We start from the raw sequence: 24,215 nt of genomic DNA, 5'->3' as shown, positions 1-24,215 counted from the left end.
TGCTACCAGGACAACTTCCCCGGATATTTTTGACTGCAAAGTTGACAAAGAGCACCTGAATGCACCATTATTTTTCAATAGAAGCGTCTCTCGTCCTGTCATATGGGATGTATGGTAAAGATGGACAAGAGTCCGTGTTGATGTTTAATCTTTAAGGACTTGACGCTGACGTGAGGCATCTTTAATCCTCAATTATTTTGCATCAAGTCAATAAAATATATCAGAGGAAAAGCTAAGTTTTATTCCCATATGACATGAACGCATCATCAGGTTCTGTATCTGCCAGAGAATCCAGTCCCTGAACACAACTAAGAGTGAAGACAAAAGTAAAGATAACTGCAGGCATTTGTGTTCGCTTCCGCCGCCGTACCGAAGCACTTGCTAAGGTTTGTCTGTTTGTCGATGAAGACTTTGGCAGAGACCACGTTTCCGAAAGGCATGAACATCTGGAGTATGTCCTGGTCTCCAAACTCCTGGGGCAGGTGGTAGATGAACAGGTTGGCACCTTCGGGACCTGGTGGGTGGGTGGGTGGGGGGGGGGGGGGAGAGGGGAGACGCAGAGCGGGTATAAGGTCAGAGTGGGTTTTTCATTCAAGCAAAACTGCAGGAGAGGGAGCTCTGCATTGTGGCGACTGGCACTGCTGTGCTGTCGTCATAGGAACGGAGCCGAAGCACACCGCTTAGCACAATATTGCATGACCTTGAGTTTGTTATTGCTTTTAAACAACATTCTGCAATTGTATTGAACATTAAACAAAGATGAAAGCTTTTGGTTTTCATCTAATAATTATATTTCTGCTCTCCACGAACACAACTTGTTCCCTGTTCTGTTGCTTGTGATTCATTCATTCTTTCAGCTGCATGTCATAGGTCGACCCCCCCCCCCCCCCCCCCCGCTTCCCTCCTATCACACATCCTAATCAGCCTAATAGGTCAGATCTCTCCGAGTCATTAAATATGCCCTCTGTAGCTAAATGAAGCCGAGAGGGAGTTGAATATTTGTCACATCTTTGTCTCCTGAGGGTTTTGAACTTCTGGATGGACTGTCAAAGAAAGAAAGCATCTTTACAAATTTATCTTTGTTGGAAGCAGAGATGAGAAGCGCACAAACAAACAGTATGAGGCTCTGTTTGTTTTACGAGACATTTCATCATCTGGTTTGTATTCAGTGCTGTCGTCTAAAGCTTTTGTGTAGATTTAACTTCAGCCGCCAGGATCTGTGTGAAGGTGGCGCTCGGCAACAGCACTGATATTCAGACTGAACGCTTTCACGTTTTCTCCTCCACAATATGATAAAATTACATGTACGCCTATCAACAAAAATATTGATATTCATAGAGAGAGGTCTGATTAAACGCTGATGTCTCAGAATGACTCAGATTTCATTTTGATTGTAGATTTGGTAAAAAAAAGATTTCTGTAATTAATTTTTAGTTGATTTAAAACCTGAATAATGAGATTAAGATGCTTTGGTCCAAGTGTTTTAAAGCTGAGATTATAAATATATATTGTATATATAGAATAAATACATAGTTTTCAGTAAAATAATAATTTCATTGGACAAAAAAGAAAGAAAGAAAAACAATAAACTTATCTGTGGAAAAAAAATCAGATTTCAACAGGTTGTAGTTCAACTTTTTAAATAATAAAAAAACATTTTCAATAAAATTTGTGGTAAATTGTAAAAGTGTTTCTTCACATATTTATTGTACATATCACATAATCACCGCTACACTGATTGTCCATAAGAAGCTTTTCACTTAAAGGGGTTTATGTGAGATTTTACCAAGATATTACATCACTACAGATTCATATTATCAATATTAATATTTCTAACTACAATAATAAACATAAGTTTCAGCTGCATTTAAAGTTATTTTATATTTTTCTGGTGTTTTTTTTTTTTGTTTTTAGTTTTACATCTCTAGGCTTCTCTCTGCAGCTCTAGTAACAACAGGTCGGTGAGCCAATCAGAAGAGAGGAGGCTCTGAGCCTCTCTTCTGATTGGCTGATGAATAAAAATACAGCAGATTTCAGGTAAAAACACTCAGAGAAACCAAATCCTGCAAGTTTTGGATGGTGGGTCCAGGTGGGCTTTTTTTTTTTGTTTTTAGTTTTACATCTCTAGGCTTCTCTCTGCAGCTCTAGTAACAACAGGTCGGTGAGCCAATCAGAAGAGAGGAGGCTCTGAGCCTCTCTTCTGATTGGCTGATGAATAAAAATACAGCAGATTTCAGGTAAAAACACTCAGAGAAACCAAATCCTGCAAGTTTTGGATGGTGGGTCCAGGTGGGCGGGACTTGGGGCATAGCTGAGGGGAGTGACTGCTTTGTTGTGACATCACAAAGTAACAGGAAGGCCTGACGGCTGGTTTTAAGGCTCAGTTTCTGAATACAGGCTGTGTGCATTTCTCTGTGGACTGAGGCTTTGATACTTTCACAGTATTAATATAGAAGCTAGAGCTGATCTATAATCACACTACACATGGACAGAGACATTTAGACCGGATGGAGCTTTAAATGTCTCAGAGTGAGACATACAGAGTGAATCCTGGAGGAAACACTGAGCAGCAGTGATGCACTGACGTACAGCCTCATGCTACTGACCCTCTTTCTGGCTGCCGGCGGCCCCTTGCTGCTGCAGCAGGGACTGGCTGTAGAGGGTGGGCAGCGCTGCGGCGGCGTACTGCTGGATCCCTGAGTAAGCCTGCGTCAGCGCGTCCATGGTGCCCGCCGTGCCGTTGGTAAGCCCTGCGCCGCCCAGGCCTCCGTTTAGAGCCGCCATACCTGAGAGCATTTGAGCAACTTTACATAAAACCCAACAATAAAGAAAGAAGAGTGCACTTACTCATTAGCGCTCCCACTGAAGGTTGTGTTTTTTTAACCACACATACACACACTAACACACACGTTGACACATACACGACAACAGACGCCACGCACGCACACACACACACACACTGATGTCCACACAGACAGTACTGTTAGTTACACACATGTCATGTCACACACAGAAGACACATCAATACTGTGTCTACACGCCACAGGAACACAACAGCTAACACAGGACACACACAGAATTAGTATCAACACAATAAAGTACAATATGAGTGTAGCTGATGACAGCCAGAGCTGCACACAGGCCAACTGGAGATAAAAAGCACGCAGCGATGCATGCACACGCATAAAGACACAGCGTCGACAAAAACAACAGGACGCAGTGAAAAACACCAGAATAATGGCGTGAAAACACACTTTATAACCACGGGCGCGGGCGAGTAATTCACGGCCACCTAAAGCATAAAATAGCCTCTTTGGTTGTTAGAACAGGCTCCATAAGCTCTGGGCTACTTTTACTCCTTTAGTGACAGCACTGCTCAGTGGTAAAGGAGGGTTTATCTACATGTTTTTACATCGTGATGTGTTAGTTTGTTTTAGAAATAACAGAGGGGTATTATGGGTAGCGAAGAGTCAGGGGTTCAGGGGGAAAAAATGTGTATTATTTTTGAAAAATCTTTTTAAAATAGTGCATCGCAAGTTTCTCGAGCTGGACGGATGTTTCTATTCATACCTTTGCGATAATAAAGCGCAGAAATATGGTCTGAATGTTGTTAGAATCTGTAGATTCTCCACTTTCTAAGCAGGCCTCTAAAATTTGGTAAAAATGAAAGCGACAGAGTGACAAACAACACTTTTCATTTCAGGCGTTTATTATATATCTATCTCTTATTTTACTCACATGTTGCTCTATTTTTAGGAACTTAAGACTTTGACAAACCAATTTCAAGCACTAAAACGATTCATCCACTTCAGCAAACATTTGTTTTCACAAGAGATTTGAAGAATTTCAAAGTGCCTTAAGAGATAATGTAGAAGAAAGTTAAAAAAAATGTGTAATACTCAAGCTGCTTTCACATCTGCAGTATTTAATTGATTCTTTCTATTTTACAGTACTTCTATATTCCTATTTTACTCTCTTGACTTTGTTTTTCTGATGGTTTGCCTTTCAGTATGTTTTTGTCGGCCTCAATGCTTTCCATAAACTCTGATCTGCCCTGTATATGAAATGTGTTTTATAAATAAAGCCGCCTCGCTGAATCAATATTGGTGATTCGCCCGGTGATAAACCAAAATGCGAACACAGCTTATCCGAGACGAGCCGGTATGGGGGATCTTTAAAGTCCCCTCCAAATGAAATGACAAAGAAAGACATACTGACAGATTTATCTGTTCAGTAGAAATTTAAATTCCAGATAAGCTGCACAGGTATCGACAGGAGAAACCAGACGTCCGTGTGATCCACTACGTTTCGAGAAGTATCGCAGAAGAATTATCTCCCCTACACGTTCACGACGGCGAAGTCAAAACATCAACAGCGAGGTCTGATAGTCGGAGCTTTTCCAGCCGGTGACGTCTCACTTTAGGGGTGAAGACAGACACGTGGAGCCGGGGGAGGGAGGGAGGGAGGGAGAAGGGGGGAGTTTAAAAAGTGAAAGAACGCAGCAGTAACACTCATTAGTTGCTTGTAACGGCTTAATATCACCACGGAGGGCAACTTGTCTGAGGGGGTCTGACATTGGCTCGGTGTCCTGTCGCCTCACCGTCAGACACAGTGAAATAAATTATCACCGCAGAGCTCTGGATTATAGGTCACTCATTTATTCAGGAATAATTGCACTGGTGACCTTTGCAATTCAATTAAGGCCTAGATGTGTTTAAATGAGGGAGGTTGGTGGTGGTGGTTTTTAGGTGGGTGTGGGGGGGGCGCGGCTGAGGGGAGTGCATGAAGAGGAGAGGAGGGTTAGCGGGGACAAAATGGGATGCAAAGCGAAAGCGACCCCTTCCTTTTGAAAGGACGAGCATGTGTGTGTGTGTGTGTGTGTGTTTCTGTACCTGTGTGCGCTCAAGTGGACGCATATATGATTTACACAGCGGATACAGCTACGGCGGCCAAGGAGCCGGTAAAGGTCAGAGGAGAATAATGTGGTGGAAGAGGCCGGTGCTACAGGATCTCTGCTGTCATAACAGCGCTGATTAAGATCCCAGCCCCGTCGCCCCGGAGGTCAGAGGCAGGACACACACCGCACAGCTCGGCAGACGCTGCTCGACCGCACAAGCTGTGCAGTCAATACAAACTCACACGAGGGTGGACGCACGAGTGTCTGCTCTGGATCGAACCCACACTTTGAGGGAGTGAGAGTGAAACTTTAAAGTAAAGTATTATATCAAATAAGTGTCTCTTTATATCTTTCTAAGAAGTTTTTGGCGGCAAATGGTCAATTTTTTTGAATTTTCTTGGACTGAAAATTGTTAAACTTATTTTGTTTTTGCATAAAATGGACAAATATTGTAATTTTCCTACATGGAAATGGAAACATTGGCATGAAAACTGCCATGTTTGGTATTTTTTGGGGAAGTCAACTCTTACATATTCTGTATTTTATGAAAAGTTTGTATTTTTGACATGAAAATAGTATTTTCAAAACTTTGTAATAACTGGTACTTCTGTCTTTTTATGTTTGTCTGGGTAGATCAAAGGTTTTGGTGGGAAAATAGTCAAATGTAATGTTTACTGAGCATGGAAACGAAAACATTTTATTTTGTTGTAGCATAAAATGGACAAATTTTCGTCCATGGAAACGGAACAGCAGCATGAAAACTGTCAACAGTAGATTTGTCAAATGTATTTCTGGCATAAACTCTGACATATTCTGTATTTTATGAGATGAAAAGTGTCACAGTTTGTACATTTGGCATGTAATTTGTCAGAATTTTAATTTTTGTTTAAAAAAAATGCAAATTATTTTGACATGTTTTGTGTTTTTTTGCATGAACGTTTTCTAATTTTGTATTTTCTTGGCAGAAAATTTATAAAAATTTGCATGTTCTGGGCAGGACTTGTAACTTCTTGGCATGTAACTAATCAAATTACATCGTTTTGGCATAAAATTATAACATTTTGTCCTTTTATCGCTGGAAAATGCTCCAATTTTGTCAGTTTATCAGAAGAATTGTCACATTTTGGCCTGAAAATGATCAAATTCTGTATTTTTTGGGCACAGGAAAATCGTCACACGGATGCAGTAGTACGTGTCGACAAAACTGGCAGCTTTACCTCCTCTAACGTTCGAACCCCTTCGTACGGATGACGGAAAACAGAACAGCGACACACACACACAGAAACACAACACGATGTGAGACGACTACAACACACGGTCCCACACAGACAGCCGCGTGCGGTGACAGCAGCACGCCGCCAACTCCGCCGGGACGGCACACCAGCTCTCTAACAGCAAGCACAACCCCGCACACAACCAGGAAGCGGATGGAGAGGATGGAGGAAATGGAGGAAATGGATGGATGGATGGATGGATGGATGGACGGGTGGAGGAAATATCCGTGGTCAGATGAATGGGTGAGGCAGCCATCATTGAGAGAGTGAGGACAATTCATTTACAAGTCAAACAGAGACACAGAGAGATGGAGGAAACTCAGTGGAGTTTAGTGTTTGTTGTGCATTGGTTGAATTCTTCTCTTTTATCCATCTTTGTTTCATCTTTCTATCATATTATTTTTGTAAAATATGGAGTTTAATGTAAAAATACGGTGAATTATTGATTTAAATCTTTCATTTAAATAAGTCAAAAACAGTTTTAGTAACAAAATCATGTGGAAAAGCCTTTACAAATCCACATCAATCAAACTGTAATGATTGCTGTGTTGTGTAGCCGTAACACTGCGTCTCTCTGCATCCACTCACACGTCGTGGTGGTGATGTTGCAGTTGGGTGCCGATGGTCGGAGGTGGAGGTGTGGGTGGAGGTGGAGTGGCTGATGGCAGGGTGAATACTCACTGTTGACGCTACCTGCTAGTGCATTAATGTTGTTCAGGCCCACAGTTGCGCCTGCCAGGCCCTGCAGGGTGCCCAGAGAGGTCAGAGAGTTCATGGCGCCGGCGTTGGAGCTGGCTGTGGTGCCCGCTGCTAGGGGAGAAGAAGAAGAAGAAGAAGAAGAAGAAGAAGAAGAAGAAGAAGAAGAGAGAGCAGGAAAGGAAAAGAGAAAGGAGGGATGAGGACAGAGGTAAAGAGGGAGAGTAGGAGACAAAGAAGCAGACGTGTTATACAAGCATCTAACAAGTTTCCTCGGTTTGAGGTGAAGGCTTTCCTTTTAAACACAAATTAAAAAGTCAGGCTGTTGCACGCAGCTCGGCTTTTATACAATCCGTACAGAAGGTGCTACGTGTGGCCATTCAACATCAGCAAATTGTCAGAATTTTGAAATATTTATGTTATGACTGCAACAACTGAAACCACTGCTGAGAAGACTCGGAGAAGACATTTTCACCTCCAGCAGCGGAGGTCATGTTTTCAGACCCCGGCTCGTCTGAAAAGTTCGCAGGATATTGGATCTATTAAAAAATAAAATAAAATACCTGAGAGACTTTTAATGGAAACTTTTGTGAAGTTGATGAGTGTCCATATTATGTTACTCGATTCCTGGTTGTTGAAAGCGCGGCCGTGACACTGCGACCAGGCGGGTGCAGCAGACGGCGGACACTGAGTGATGCGATGGTATTTAACCCGGAGAGATGAATTTAAACGACTGACTCGCCGCTCTGATGTGTGTGTGTCTGTGTGTGTGTGTGTGTGTGTATTCTGATGCAGATCCGACATCCAGGTGCGGATTTAAAAACTCACATCTCCTTTCATTAAGACACTGGCTGAATGAATGTTTCTGTGAAGGTCTGAGAAGATTTTGTCTGGTCAGATTTCTTTGGCGAGTCGAGGAGGAACTGGGCGCTATTCTTCCGGCGCAAGCGCAGCTCCAGCTTCAGCTTTGTGTTTGGGTAAAGATGAAATCGCTTAACGATGTGTTTATTATTAATAAGCATGAATGGAGAAAAAATAAGACAAGAAGCACTTGAGTTAAAGCAATCTTCTCCACAGTGGTCTCATTCTTTAGCGGCTCTACACCAAAGTTGATTTGATGGTGTAAGTAGCACCTTTAATTAATCTGACACAGCTGCAGCACCTTGACCCGACATATATAAAAATTATATGGAGATGACAAACACATCTACAGCTTTACAGAGGAGTTCTGAATGCTTTGTTTCGATCGGGAATAAATATACAAAATTATACAAAAGAAAACACACAAGGACCATCCATAAAAGCAGACACACTGTATGTACAGAAAGGCAAGAGCACAATCAGAGCAGAGTTTCTACTTTCAGAAGATTGTGAAACTTCTTTCTCATTCACAGTTCATATAAAAGACTCTTCCTCGAGCACAGTTTTGTTTTTTGTTTTTTTAACCACAGTCGTCACTGACACTTAAACACAACGACACACAACAACAGACGACGAGTGAAGTCGACACAAACTCGCACACATACACCTTTGAACACACACCACATGTGAAATGTGTGCCATACTGTACATGAGCTACCATGTGAGTGAGTGAGTGGGTGGGTGGGTGAGATGGCAGGAAGTATGGTGCACAAAGCTCGCAACCTTGTTCTATTTTTAGACAAAAAAAAAAAGAAGATTTCATCTATTCATTTACCCTTGATCTCATCAAAGCGGTGCCAACAAAGCAGGATTGCCAGTGAATATATTAAGAAATGGTGTGATAGTGGGAGCATTATGTCGGCACAGGGTGCAAAACAAAAACAAAAAAGAAAAAAAGAAAAAAAAAAAAACGCTGGCCTGTCTCCATGCAGAACTGTCTATATTTATCAAACTGGAGTGACGTTTTCAGTTTCATTGACACATGCAGTATAGCGCCACTCATTCACACTGAGCAGCTCAACCTGAGCGTGTGCCATTCAAGGTGTGACTGATATTCAGAGAGAGAGAGAGAGAGAGAGAGAGGCTGGAGTGAAAGGGAGAAGGTGAAAAGTATAGAGAGATGAGAGAAGAAGAAGAAGAAGAAGGGAGCATTCATGGCAGCCTGGTGGAAGTGGGATGGAAGTGGTGTAAGCGTTAATGTGGAGCAGCAAGGAGAAGAAGAAGAAGAGGGGTGGTGGTGGTGGTGGTGGTGGTGGTGGTGGTGGTGGTGGTGGGGGGGCTCTTCATATTCATGCCCTGTTGGGAGTGCGCTCCAACAGAGACAGCAAAACCACGGCTGCTGAAGCGAGGCCGAGCCGACATGAAAGGGGAGAATGATGGAGCAGAAACAGGGAGCTTGTCAAAAGGAGGGCAGCAGCGAAAGACGAGGGCAACGAGAAGGAACACAAGGAGAGGAGGAGGAGGAGGTGGAGGAGGAGGTGGGGAGTGAGAGTGAGGCGGTGCGGGAGAAAAAAGGGAAGGAGAGAATCTGAAGGTGGCGATATTTAACCTGAATCCAGTTCAGAGCTGGTAGTTCTTAAAGGGAGAGTTGGTTGTTATCTGACGTGGGGTTGTGTGAGGTAGTCATCGCACGGTCGGTGCGTTAACCGCAGGAGATGCAGATCAGGGGAGGCGCAGGAGGAGGAGGAGGAGCAGGAGGAGGAAGAGGAGCAGGAGCAGCAGGAGCAGGAGGAAGAGCAGGAGGAGGAGGAGCAGGAGGACGGTGTGTTGCTGTGGGCGGGGCCAGCAGAGATGACGCATTTGAGATGCTTTTAAAAACTTCCACCGAAACGATCCAATATCCCTTTAAATGTACGCCTCATGCAGAATATTTTCAAGCGGTTTATCTTCCCGTGAAAACAGCCCTTTCCTTTGGCGCGACGTTTTCCAGCTGAGTGAACCAGAAAGCGGCAAAATACAGCGCCAAAGGAAAGAGCTGTTTTCCTGGGAAGATAAACGGCCCGAAAATATCCTGCATGAAGCAAAATTTTAACGGATATTGGATTGGTTCAGTGGGCGCTTTTAAAAGTGTCTAAAACACGTTTTTTTCTGCTGGCCCCGCCCACAGCAGGATATCGCTCTGCTAGCGTACCGATGCTCCTGATGCTCCTGATGCTCCTGATGCTCCTGATGCTCCTGCTGCTCCCGCTGCAGCGCACTGATCAGAATCTACTGCAGGTAACACTACGTCATACAAGCCCACGTCAAATAACCCCCAACTCTCCCTTTAAACCCCCCCCACAAAACCATGAGCGGAGACACAACACCAACATACACCAACACACCCACACACACACACAGACACACACACACACACACAAAAAGGTGCAGACAACAAAAAAGACCCCTGTCTGCCGGGAAACGACACATCTACCTTTCTAAGGTTCCTACATGGGAAACACTGAAGCACAAAACACACACATACACACACACACACACACACACACACACACACACACACACACACACACAGTACATGCACACGCGCACACATATACAGTGCGTGTATCACGGGATGGCGTGGCTGCTGGTCACATGGTGAGGGAGTGAGGTGTTCAAAGACAGGAGGACGCAGAGGCAGGCGGCGCATCGACAACACAGCATGGTTTCTCTTTAAAGATGGAGGTCTGAGGAGCGGTGGGTTACACACACCATGGGGATGTGCCAACAACACTGACGAGGGTCTGAACAATGGAGATGGTTATGTTTTCGGCAACGATGGTTGGTTGATGGTGTCGGTGATGGCGGTGAAGTGCCGGGGGATCACGTGGGAGCGACAACACTTGGTAATGGCAACGGTGGAGAGCGGAGAAACGTAGGCAGGCGTTGGGCCCCCTCCCCGACCCCCGGCGTCGGACCCCCCAACCTGAGAGGCTGCGGCGTTACCTGGGCTGGCCAACGCTCCCAGGGAGGCGGCGTTGGAGGACAGGGGGTTTGCGGTGGAGGGGCTGGCTGAGTTTTGGGCCGCCGCCGCTGCCGCCGCTAAAGTGGCCAGGTTCTGCAACTGCAGAGCACTCATACCTGGAGAGAGGAGCCAGAGAGGGTGGTGTCAAACCTGGGGAGCGAGGCTGAGGCGTGGCCGGGTCGCCTGGCTGGACCGGGACAAGTGTACCACAGGACAGCACTGAACATGAGAGAGCTGCCGGCTGTCCGCAGGTGAGAGAGGACAACAGTGGAGTGTGTGGGTGAACTAATCGTCGTTGTGTTTCCTGCTCTTGTCTTTAGAGAGTGTGTGGGGTGTGAAGACAAAACACTACAACAGCTGATTTCACAAACAAAGTCCCAGATGTGTTTGAATCAGGCGAAAGCAGCTGTTGCAGTGTTTAGGTTTGGTGCATTTTCTCTGAGGCAGAAATAATCTCACTGATCTAGTTAAACTTGGAGCAGCAGTAGACTAAAGCTCAGGGAGGAAAGGACCCGACAAAATAACCTTCCTCGTCTTGTTATCCGGGTTTTTACTGGCACCTTGTTGCTCAGCTAGTTTGAGCTCGTATAAATGAAAGTGTAGCTGGTGAGTAAAGACCTGCGTCTCTATAACTCTGCGTCATGATTAGAGCCTGACGGATACCAGGTTTTTGAGGTTGATATTGATTTCATTAGGTGCTACATCCGCCGTGGGGCTAACAGAGGACGTTTAGCTTTTTAAGCTAACTCTGGCTAACTTACAGTTCCTGCGTTGTCCCTGTTAAATAAACTAAAATAATAAACTCTTAACTTAAAACATGATATTTTTTTTTTTTACAGATGATCAATGAACTTTACTGAAGAAAATTACAATAAATACAAGATGGGCAGTCAGTTTTAAACAGTATTTGATAATAATAACTGTTGATAAAAGCAAAAATAGAGCAAAAACACTGTATTTTACACTTTAATTAACCCATTAAGTCCGGAGTAGTTTATGATTACATCATTTATGTGACCGATGAAACGCACCGTGATTCGCTGAAATGCGTGTCAGGAAGGTGAGATCCATCATGGGAAATGTATTTGGTTTGTTTTGTCAGTGGTTTGTGGAGCGATACCGAAGCAGATTACAGCCGTTACCTGGTTGGTGAGATTCACACACTGACTTCAACCTGCTGAGCTGCGACCCAGAGAGTCAAGGCTCCGCTAGCTAAATGTAAAGATTCACCTGACGCCGCGCTGTCACTAAAACCTTTATTTCCCAGCCTCTGAATCAGGTAGAAACATGAAGTGAGACCTTAAACCTTTGGCTTTTATTGTAAATCACTGACGATCACTGATGCTCATCAACATTCTTCAAAAGAAAATCAATAGACGTTAAAAAACAGTTGAACTAAACTGAGAATGTTTTTTTCTTTCCAAGGCGAAGCCAGTGATTCACAATAAATAATAATTTCACACCTGCACTTTTTTAGTAGGTTAAACTGACGAAGCTTTCAAAGGGTTTTTATTTCATGTTTCCATGTGAGTGATAAAGGTTTTAGTGGACATCAAGTTTTTTTGGGAAAACCTTCAGGTTTTAGGAGGTCGTTTTCAAACAGTGCTGACACTTAATGGGTTAAAAAAAGATAAGGGCAAAAATAAAAAAAAAATAAAAAAAAAACATTCATGCAATAATATGTCTATTTGCATATCTGTCGACTGTGACATCAATAAATCTGTCATCGTTGGATATCGGCCTGGTAATGATCAGTCAGACTCTACTCATGGTTGAGACTTCCCATTGGCCAGCACTGTGCCGTACTTCAGGACACCTGCAGGCTCCTCACTGTTAATCTGCTCTGTGGCATTAGCATACGGGCCTGTGCTTAAGCATAATTAATGACCACATGCCAACACCTAAATGATGGTGCAGCAGAGGCTATAAAGCACCTTCTGTGAATACAACTCCACCTTACACCTTACTTCATGAATGTGAATGCGTTTATGCAGGTGTGTGTGTGTGTGTGTGTGTGTGTGTGTGTGTGTAAAACAGACCCAGTCACCAGAGCAGAAGTTGGTCTTACCACAGAAGAAGAAGAAGAAGAAGAAGAAGAAGCCTTTGACTCATGAGCTTGTTGTTAGAGTACAAGTTAAAAAAGGGTGGACACTGTCAATGTGAGGTGTATGTGTCGTATATACAGTCTGGATGTATATACAGTACCATGGGAATACACACACACACACGCACACACACACACACACAAACAAAAAAAGAAAATAAACATACACACACACACACACACATACAAATAGACGCACACGAACAAGACACCATGAAGAAGATCCATCTTGGTTTTTCACACCGTGGTGAATGCGTTCGAGGTTTTGCAACATCTACACAAAGATATCCTTCACCCGGACGACCAAACCCCAACGCAGCCAGTGACAACAGATGGCTGGATCCATCACTGGGACTCACAGTCCTCACTGGTAAATGAAATAAATAAAATAAAAGAAAGAGAGAGAGAGGGAGAGAGAGGGAGAGAGAGAGAGAGAGAGAGAGAGAGAGACAACTGCCAGCTCCTAAACGCTGTGTTCTTGTTTTCAGGTTGTTGAGCAGCGGGAAGTGTGTGTGTGTGTGTGTGTGTGCGTGTGCGAGTGCGTAAAGCAAAGTTAAAACGTGTGTGTGTGTGTGTGCTGGCAGTATAATGAGCATGTACATTCGAGTGTGAATTTTTTCTTTTTTTCCCCTCTTTACTCATCTGTGCTTACTTACGAGCGCACCGAAGCCAAAACCAATCTTGTTTTCAAAGCGATTTTCTCCAATTTTCTGTGATACATCAAAAGCTAAAATGGATTTCTATTTGTACGCAAGGCGGGAATCAAACAGCCGTCGCCGTCACTCGCTCTATCACACTCGCTGAACGCATGCTCAAATGTTTTGCTGTTGTTTTGCTGTTGTTGTTGTTGTTGTTTTCATAAGGAAGATAAAGCTGCACATGAGCAGGACGAGCGCTCTCCTCCACGGCTCTTTATTGTAATGGAAGGAGATTTTATTTTATTTCACCTTTTCCTACGTCTGACCAGAGGCTCAAAGTTTAAAGGACTTTATCACGTCGCTGTGTTCACGATCACGATGTAAACAAATAATCATTGTAGAGCATTTGTGTTGCATTCACTGCCTTCACCTCTTCCTTTATCTCTTTCCTTTTGCCCTCCCTCTTTTTCTATTTCCTCTTCATTTGCTTCCTCTTCTTCTACCATCTTCTACCAGTTCCCTCTCTTTTATTCTTTCATTTTCTTCATCGTCTCATAAAAGGAAATCAAAAGGGAAAAGGGAAACATAAACATATATTTCCTTTTTCCCTTTATTTCATTTTATGTTTTTTTTTTCCTGTTCTTCCCCATTTCATATTCCACCCTTTCTTTTGTCTTTATCTTCCTTTCCTCTTCCTATTCTTTAATTTTCCTTTTCCGTTTTCCCTTTCATTTCATTGTATTTTTCCCTTGTCCTTTTTCCTATTCCCACTTTCCTCCCTCCTTTCGTCCTCTTTTCTTTCTCTTATTCCTTTTTCATTACCTTCACAGTCTTTTCTTTCCTTTCCCTACACCTTCAACGCCCAATTCCTCCTCATTTCCTGCCTTTTCTGTTTTCCTTTCCTCCTTCCCCTTTCATTCACTTGTGCCCTTTCATGTCTTTGCCTCCCTATTTCCTCTCCTTTTCTTCCTCCCTTCCAGTTCCCACTTTTCCATCCTCTGCTCTGTCTTTTTCTTTACCTCCGTTTCTCCCCAGCCTTTCTTTTCTCTTCTCGGTTTTTCCTGGCCCTCTCCTTTTCTTTCCCTCATGCGGATGACAAAGACGACTCCGTAGCAGCTCTCTTTCTGTGCAACCTCTTCTTTTTTTTTTTTCTCTCTGCACCTTTTTCTCAAAGCAGCTCTACACCAATTCTTCCTTGCATTTGTCAAAGGCTATCTCCCTCATTGAACATACATTTTCAAGACAGTTATAAGGAGAAAAGGAGCAGGCAGGAGATAAAAATAACTGGGTTAGAGGGGAATAAAGTAGAGATGAAGCCGCACAGAGAGAGAAGGAGAGAGGAGGCGAAGAAAGAGAGACAGTGTGCGACAAATACAATCTACTTCCCACATCAGAGTCGGAGTATCCGGGCTGTGCAGATGGTACGTGAGTGTGTGAGTACATATGTGTGTGTGTGTGTGTGTGTGTGTGTGTGTGTGTGTGTGTGTGTGTGTGTGCGCCCTCCATGCAGCCTGTATGGCAGAGCTGGGCTGCACCAGGCTGGCGTTGGCTGCGTCTAATTGAATGCTCATTGGTGTAATTGAAGCCTCTCAGCTCTGCAGCTCCTCGTGTTAAAGACTGGGACCAGATGTCATTCAGCTGTCTCACATCTCCTGCCAATCACTAATGCTCTCTCTCTCTCTCTCTCTGTCTCTCTCTCTTGCAGATGGAGGACTAGCAGATCTCCAGATTCAGACTATGTTACTCGCCCTTGGTTCCAAATCCCACAGCCTATTTATCCATGTGAGTGTGTGTTATTTGTCAGGATAATGTGTGTTTGAGCTCAACAGAAAGAGAAGGCAAAAAATAAAAAGAAAAGAAAAAAGAAGTTTTTAAAACGGCCACAGGGAAATTTCAAGGCGATGTAACCCAAGGGGAACACCACAGAAGACTGGAGGACACGAGGCCGGGCTCTCCGCCTTAAACACTCCCATCGCACTCGGATCATTTAGCGTTTCCTCTAAACAGCGCACAATTAAAAGCTGACACCTCGCTGAGAAACCCAAAGTGGGGAGGAGGAAGAAAGAGAAGGAGAAGACGGAGAAGAAAAGCAGAGGATAGAACAGACTGGAGGGAAGGTGAGATGAGGAGACTGTGATTGAAGAGGGCGGGAGGTGCAAGAGTATCTGCAAAAAAGAGGCTTTAAATAAATAGAAGAGAGAGGAGAGAGTGGCGGGGAAGGGGAGGAAGAGTTTAATGGAAAGAGAGAAGAAGTCATGGAGGACGAGAGGGTCCCTGAAATTCTTAAATAACCTCAATTTGAAGCCCTAAAAATTATATTTCTTAAAGACAGAGATTTTATCTTGTTCAGCATTTAATGGAGGCTCCTTGGCGCGCTCAAGGCTTAGATTAATACAGAACTGGGTTAATACAATATGCATTTTTTATTGCATCAGCTTCACCTAAGAGAATTAGACTGTTCCTCACCACTTTACGTCTTATTTCCTTGTGTCCTTTTTTTTTTCTTATTCCCATTTAGAAGGAAAACTTTCACTTCGCAAAATTGGTTGATTTTTTTTTATTAACTTTCTTTCTTTATTTTATTCTTTAAATTGGCTTTAAACTGAAGCACTAAAAATGGCCATAAAAAGCTTTAAAATGCGCCTGGAACGCGCAGATGCTCTGGAGAGGAAATGTGGATGCGGAGATGACAGATCACAGACCCTCCAACAGCAAGAGAGCAGTAGATGGCGCCAGCCTGCAGAGCAAGATATCCACTAAAAGAAACCCACTTTTAACCGTTTTCTCTCCACTCCCCCCTTTTTTCTTTTTTCCTTCTCTCCTTTCTGTGATTCATCCATCCCTGACAAAGCCTTGGTGTTACTGTTACACGCCCAGGGCACAACTCTTGTCTGGCCTCATTAAAAGATCAAGATAAATCTTAGCAACAGTTAATAAATCTTCAGGGCAAAGATCTCTCTTTACTCCACCACGCGAGTTCATCTGTTATGCTCTTTGGTCCTCTTTTAGAAGTCTGTGAAAAAAAATAACAAGAGAGGTGCAACAAAGAGTCCATTGCCGCGGTAGATCGTGCTTTCGGGGGGGGGGGGGGTTTTATTTTCGCACTGAATTTTTTTGACTCACCGGCCATCTGCTGGATCCCGCTGAAGGCTCCTAGGTTACCGGAGGAGGTTGCCTGCTGAAGCAACTGATGGCAAGAGAGAAAGAAAGAGAGAGAAAAAGAGGAGGGGAGACAAGGCAGAAAGAGAAAATGAAGTGAGCTGGGAGGATACAGGAAGCTTATTTCATGTCTATACAATGCTACACTGGGAAGCTAAACTCGTAATGAGCGGTTTAGCAATGTGGTTTTTGCATCAGTGCTCGATGAGTAAATGAGCTGCTAATATAGTTTGATCTCTCCTCTAAGCAAACACTGTTTATATTCCACCATGATTCTCTCAGACAAGTTGAGCATGAAAGCTCTAATCTAGCCGACTAATTAGATTCCAAAACAAAAGTGGAATACTGATGCTGTCAAAAACTCATCCTTCAAAGACTCGAATTAACAGCAAATTAACATCTTGTTTCTATTGTGTGTGTGATTTTTTTTTTCCTCCAGAATAGAGCTTAATCTTTTCAAAAAGACTGAGAAAGAGGACTGAAAAATCTTGGAGCCCAATTCACAAAACACTTTTTATCTCATTTATTTTATTTTATTTTATTTATTTATTTTTTGCCCAAAAAAATAAATCAATATCCAGTAAAGGATGGATGTTTGTCTGAGCTCTGTTTCCCCTCGTTGAACAGACAGGTGCAAATTGCACTTAGGATCAAACAGATTCACAATCCAAATCACAGACTCTCTGAGATGTCTATTTTAAAGGGGGTTCGGGCTGTTAATTTGAAACATGAAGAGAAATGAGTCGAGGGGTTAGCGCCACAACTTTCTACCAGAGGAGTCCTGACAAGGCTGAGAGGAGGGGGGAGGGGGGAGGTGGGGTGCACGAGGGAGGGGGAGGGAATGAGGTGCCTGAAGACACAGAAACCTGGTAACGTCCCAATCAGACAAATCAACAGCTGAGCTTCAACCGCAGCAGCTCTTAAACTGGAGATCCGTGGACTCCATACTGTTCCCTGACAGAAGCCCCACGACGATTTCATCACACTTCGAGTTTATAGCAGAAAAAAAATAAATAAAATAAACTCTGGAAACAAGCTCCTGTGAACATTTCTGACAGATTTTGCCTCCAAAATGTAATTTTTTCATAAGATAAGAAATTATTATTTTTTTTTTTTCATGGAGTTTTAAATGTTTTCTTTAGTTTAAGAAGTAAATTACAAAAACAACAAAGAATCCTTCAGTTTATTTGAATTTTCAAATTGAACTAATTTGGAGACAGAAGAGCAGAGAAGACATCAGTAAAGCAACTTCATACTACTTTTCTCTTTTTACTTAATACCTTGTGGAGGAGGAGATTATCATTATTATTATTATTATTATTATTATTATTGTTCTGTCCACTAGGTGCCACAGAAAAGACTTGGAGAACAGAGACTGTGATGACGTCTTTGGCTGCGGTTTGAGAAAGTAAAATATTGAAAAAGCAAACACGTCCCGTCTCGTGTCACTGTTGACGTTGTCGATCGACCGACAGCGCCATCTTTCCCAAACCTCACCCAAGAGGTTACCTCAAGCTGCCTGAAAATAACCAGTGAACGTGTTAAAAATGTTTCCTTATGTTGATAAAAAATATATAATATAATCTTTTTGTATATAAACTGAATTTCTTGGATAAAAGTGGCAGAATAGTTGTTTTGTGATTTTGACTATTAACTATTTTTTTTAAAGTTTTTCTAATGTTTACATGATTATTTAAGACGTACAATCTGGAGAAATAGAATATAAATGAACACATAGTTAGAAACAGACATAATTAGAAGTTGTAGATTTTTGTCCCTTCTGGCTTTCCATAGGAAAAAGTTAGAGAAGATCTGTTTCAGTAATAAATAACCATTCATGGACGTCCTTCCTAAACACGTCTTTGCATTAAGGATTTGATTGGAATTATTTTGCAGGGAGAATTTTAATGTTCCAGATGGAAACACTGTGTCCTTGTATTTTTGAGATGTTAAACATGAAATATTATCTTCTGTCGGCTTTAAATCAAATTCAGAGACCTCATTTCCTCACTGCCAACACTCCCCAGAGGAGGACGGAGGGAGGGAACAATGGCAGGACTGAAGGAGGAGTCAGAGAACAAAGGAAAGAAAAGAGGAAAATGAATTGTGGGACTTTTGGAGCTGAATGCTTTGGGTCGGGGCACTGACTGCGGCGGCGTTGGCCATGGGGCTGCAGTAAGGGGTGGAGGTGATGGTGGAGGTGGGCGACGCGGCGGCTCTCCTTACAGCCAGATACTGTGGGGTGAGGCCGCCCAGGCCGGTCAGGCTCCCCCAGGTGGTCGCACTGTTGAGCTGCTGCATCTGCTGCGCCAGCTGCTGCTGCAGACGCCGCTGCTCCTTGTCCTTCTGCGTGTCGGCGAACTTCACCACGATGGGAGACGAGCAGCCCTGCGGGGGGGGAGGGAGGAGAGGAGAGGAGGAAGAGATGAAAAGGAAGAGAAGAGGGGAGAGGAGAGGAGAAAGGAAACATAAAAAAAACAAGCAAAGATTAAAAAGAGAAGAAGAGCAGAGGAGGAAAAGGAGAAAACAAAACAGGAGAGGAAAGAAAAGAGGAGGAAACAGAAGAGAAAGAAAAAGGAGAGGAGAGGAAAGGGATGAAAGATAAGAGAAGATAAGATGGAGGAAAAGAAAGAAAAGGAAACAAAGATGGCGAGAGATGAAAAAGAAATGAGGAGAGGAAATGAAACACGAGGAAAAAGAAAGACGAGGGGAGGAGAACAGATGAGAAAGGAGAGGAAAAAAGAAAAAACGAGAGGAGAGAAGAAGAGGAGGATGAGGAATGGGGAGAAAAAGAGGAGATAAAAAGATGGTTAGATAACACACACACTTAAAATATAATCACTGTATATAATGAAATGATTGATTGTAGATGATGTATACTTAGAATAAGAGACACACACACACTCTGTGACATGCGACACACACACACACACACACACACACACACACACTCTGTGACATGCGACACACACACACACACACACACACACACACACACACACACACACACACACACACACACAGAGTCACACAGGAAACTTGAGTCTAAAGCCAGTGGGGCTTTCTTCTTTCCCCCACAAGGGCTCAGTTATCTCTGAGTCCAGAAGGGTTTCACCAGAAACAGATTTCCTGTGTTCTCCAACTATTTCATCATCTCATATGAAGAAAGACTTGATGTGTGTGTGTGTTAGTGTGTGTATGTGCCAAAGTGTGTGTGTGTGTGTGTGTGTGTGTGTGTGAAAGAGAGAAAGAGAAAATGAGACAGAGAGAGTGATTGGGATGTCCAGAAAAAGAGGTGGCGAGGGCGAGAGGGAGATGTGGAGATTTGGACAAACAGAAGGAAGTGTGTCTGATTGAGCAGATTTCAATCCCTCTGAGAGCTGTGTGTGTGTGTGTGTGTGTGTGTGTGTGAGAGAGAGAGAGAGAGAGAGAGAGAGAGAGAGAGATGAATGAACTGTCTGACTCAAGGTGGGCAACATATCGGACATCTAGCACACACACACACACACACACACAGACACACACACTTGCAGGGAACTGTAATACGAAGGAGGAAAAATAAAATAAAAAAAACCTCCACAATGCTCCTGATTAAAGTTGCAGCGACGCCGAGACGGTAAGTCATAATCTATCGCACCACGCCGTTACTCACACGCTGCAATCAAAGACTAACTAGCGGCAAATCCGCTGGAAACAAAGGCAGTCTGCCACAGGAGGATAAAAACCTTTTGATTGAAACATTTAGTCTGAGACACGATCGGCGCTCGGCGGGGGAGAGGAGGGATTCGGCTCCTGTGCTCAGTCACGGCTGAGGTGCACGCAGGTATACGTGCCGTCAGTGTCTCCATACAGGGACTGTATGTACGCGCCCCTTTACGTGAACACGAGAGTGCCGATCGTCTTTTGTCACTAACTCTAATTAGTCAGATCTGACGGTTTCAAGCAATAATTACAAACTTCGTCAGCTCATCAGACTTCCCAGCATGCACTTCATTTGGATTCAAACACTCAAGAGACCCTTCTTCTGAACTGAAGAGAGTTTCACGATGGAGGCTCATTTTTTTCCCCCTTTAGTGTATCTCAGATGAGTATGGATGCAACTAATCATCACTACTCATTAGAAATCCATTGATTGATTGCTATTTTGATTGACTGATTAATAATCTCTGTATAAACTGGGAAAATGCCCATGATGACAATTTCAAATGATTTGTTTGCTCCTTTTGCCAGAATAAATTATGTAAACAATCAAAATTAATTTGTTGTTTAATAATTTCAGATCCGTCACACTGCCTGAGTTTCACATGTGTTTCTTACATTTGATCACATGTCACACGTGTCGTCACGTGTCACAAATACTGCAGATGTTCAAAGTTTCAAGCGCAGTAATGTGAGTCCTGAAAAACAACAAACTATGTTCAAAGGTTTCACATGAGGATTTACATCATTACACCACGAAAATGTTCCAAAACCACATGTTTCCCATGTGGCAGCACATGTTCCACACAAAAAATCACATGCAAATATGACCACACGTGATTTTGCACATGTGAAATTCATGTGTTTTTTTCTGTAGGCCTACCTTTACAGAAAATTTCAAATCTGAATTTCACGTGCACAGAAATCATGTGCACATGTGAAATTTCACGTGTGTTAAATGTGTTAAAATCACATGTTAAATGTGTTAAAATCACATGTGAAATGTGGGGATCACATGTGCTGCCACGTGGGAAACATTTTGTGGTGGAAGGTGTGAAGCACGTGTAAATCCTCATGTGAAACCCAAGAATCAATCAACCCAAATTGGTGTCAGTTTAAGGTTCTTGACGTGAAAAGGTTTTGAGAACCACAGACCTCGTACATCAGGAAAAGCAGCACGACATATTCTGAAAATGATAAAACATGACATGTCCCGCTAAGCTAGCAAGGAAGTGAAAATACAGCTGCTAATTCAGAGCCTGGCCTGTGGTGTGTGTGTGTGTGTGTGTGTATGTGTGTGTGTGTGTGTTTTTCTTTTTTTTTTTTACAGTGCACTTGTATGTGTGTGTTTCCATGTGTGCGACCGGACAACTCCCCCTCCGCCGGGCCGGGGCTCGACTTTATCAGCCGAACGAGCGTGTCTCCTGTCTGACGGCGGCTCGGCCATATTTACTCCGTCACTCCAGCAGTCATTTTCCCCTCTTTATTCTGACCGCCGACAGATAAAGGAGAGGAGACGACGGGAGAATTGCATTCGGAGGGAGAGTGTCAGTCTGGGGGCCTCGCCACTGCAGTCAATTCCCCTTGAGACAGGAGCTCCCTATCCCTCTCTGCTAAATATCTCATTACTCCAGCTGACACCCAGCGAGCCGGGGGAAATTCAGCCCAGAATGAGAGTCCTGGCGTGGGAGAGGGGCCGAGGGATAGGGGGGCTCCTGGTAATGCCGGTTCTCGCTGAAAAACTGGGCAGCGCTTTAAAGCAACACGCCGCATTTTTCAGGCTCCATCGGCCCCGTTGGTCAACTTTGCCCTGAAATGAGGAGAACATGTGGAGGGGGAAAGTGGCGGCTTATGCCATCTGTTGGTTTTTTTTGCTCAAAGAAACAAATCACCATTGATTTTACCGTAGGGGTATTTTTAATAATTCATCATAGATTAGCAACAGCTTGAACTTTCATATATCAAACGGCGTGTGACTCCAGTGCTAATCAGCTGTGAGTGAGATGAAACATCACTGTCCAGGGAGAAACACGTCTTTACTCAGGTGACGCTGAAGGATTTCATGCATTACATGAAATCTAATGACATTTTTGATGCATTTTTGATTCTTGCTACGGCCTTTAAATGATTTTTACATTCAGTAACTACCATTTACAGTAGTTTTCACTGTTAGAGAAAAGACCAACTGACAGCTACAGCTTATTCAAAATACTGCCGCTGCTAAAGTTTCAAACTAAAACTAAGAAAATGGAGCATTTTACATCAATTACTACTTAATTTAAAGTTTTACTTATTGTCTAAATATCTGCAGGAGCTGGTTAGTTACGGTTAATCATTTAATCCTGCACTTTAACTAGATATTTAAAGAAAACAAACAAACACAGAGTTCTTCCTGTTTCTGTTTCATATTAAAAGTGTTCCAATTAGAGACTTTTATTGTGAAGCAGTGACAGGAAACAGTGTATTTGTCACAGAGGTTTGTGTTAATTGAAAACAGGACATCTGCAGGTTTCCGACAGCGGTTGAGTTTTAAATATTGCAGGGTGACATCAGATCGTCAGGCTGACTTCTTCATTGAATCATGAAGTTATTTGTTCGCACTGTAAAAACATTCAGCGCTTGTTCTTGAGTGTTTTGCTGTTAAAACCCAGTGAGCTGTCACCAGAAGAACCAGGACTGAAATTATAAGGATTATAACTTTAACAGGCAATGGAGAAGAGAAGCCGAGGAAACCCTTTCAAAACACATTCGATTAGCTGATAAACACCCGTGTTTTTCCTCAGCTCTCACTCTTTTCTTTTTTCAGAAATTGAAGGGTGTATTGAGACTTTCTTAAATTAACCACAGGCACAGTTCTGTTCTCTCCACCCTTTTTTTTTTGTGTGTTAAAATATTTGACGAGCCTGTAATGTTTCTAAGTATTTGTTGCTGATGGGCTGTCTGTGAAAACCCTGCCGCTGGGTGCAATTATACCTCATGTTGTGTAAAACTAAGTCTGTAAACCATCTGATTTGTTTGGAATTGGCCACTTTTGAACACAAACAGCAGGGGGCGACACGACGGCTCTGCCTCTTTCTGGGAACCAAAATACTTCACTTGTCTCCTGTATATCATTACCACTTAAAAAAAAAATACACTGGCTTTATTAATAACAGGCAATCATGTTATCCAGCGGAGGAAAACTAATTTACAGCCATAAAAAATAAAAAAAAAGTTGTTACCGTTTTGTCTTAAATAGTCTCTGGTTTCATATATTTTAATAATAACATGTCATTAACTCGATGTCAGGTGGGATGTTTAGCTGCAGACAGTCTGTCTCCCATGTTGCACAACTTTCCACATCTTAGGAAAATAAAGCGCTCGCAGTCTCACAGGAACCTTTCTCACCAGGAGATGTTTCTGTAGGGAAAACGCTCCTTTCTGAGACGCTATTTTTTGACAAATCTACAACACAAAAATACCAGTTTAGATACACATCTTTACAGCGTGTACCGTACACTAACATGTCATTCAGCGGGTGGACTGTCCCTCACAGACGCTCTCCGAACACGGGGGGGGGGGGGGGGGGGTCATCTGATGTCCTGACATCACCGCACACCTGTGATTGACAGGTGGCTGATCCCGTGACAACCTACAGTCTCCAAATGATACTGCAGGCCTAGCAATAGGCACCTGGCGTAATTATGGCATCCACATTTATAATTATGCAATTACAGCATGTGGAATATACGTCAGCAGCCGCTTCAGGCTGTGATGACTCACTCCAAAAAAAAAAAAAAAAAAAGTTCAACTTTGTCTGTGACTCTTTTTTTGCGTTTCGACTTAACCAGGAAGTCACTCGGCTAATAAACCTGAAGCCGACGCTCTGAGACAGCTGCCAAGA

General features: G+C 43.1%; 1 protein-coding gene across 11 annotated transcripts in view; it reads right to left on the bottom strand.

The window, feature by feature from the left end:
• Positions 1–24,215, bottom strand: part of LOC111225050 (CUGBP Elav-like family member 2) — a 200,400-nt gene that overhangs the window by 4,097 nt on the left and 172,088 nt on the right. Inside the window, exons 8-13 of one of the 11 annotated variants that reach the window (XM_022749810.1) lie at positions 18,860–19,021; positions 16,598–16,661; positions 10,714–10,848; positions 6,853–6,978; positions 2,607–2,786; positions 371–514 (exon numbers count right to left, since the gene is read on the bottom strand). In XM_022749810.1, coding sequence (XP_022605531.1) covers positions 371–514; positions 2,607–2,786; positions 6,853–6,978; positions 10,714–10,848; positions 16,598–16,661; positions 18,860–19,021 — 811 coding nt within the window. Of the gene's footprint in view, positions 1–370; positions 515–2,606; positions 2,805–6,852; positions 6,982–10,713; positions 10,849–16,597; positions 16,662–18,781; positions 19,022–24,215 lie in introns of all 11 variants that reach the window. The other 10 variants (XM_022749801.1, XM_022749799.1, XM_022749803.1 and 7 more) reach the window with 10 other exon arrangements.

The sequence above is a fragment of the Seriola dumerili genome, unplaced genomic scaffold (assembly GCF_002260705.1).
Source record: "Seriola dumerili isolate Sdu_G_001 unplaced genomic scaffold, Sdu_1.0 BDQW01000138.1, whole genome shotgun sequence".
Lineage (NCBI taxonomy): Eukaryota > Metazoa > Chordata > Actinopteri > Carangiformes > Carangidae > Seriola > Seriola dumerili.
Note: the sequence above shows the minus strand (reverse complement) of the source record. Positions and strands in the feature narration are given on the sequence as shown.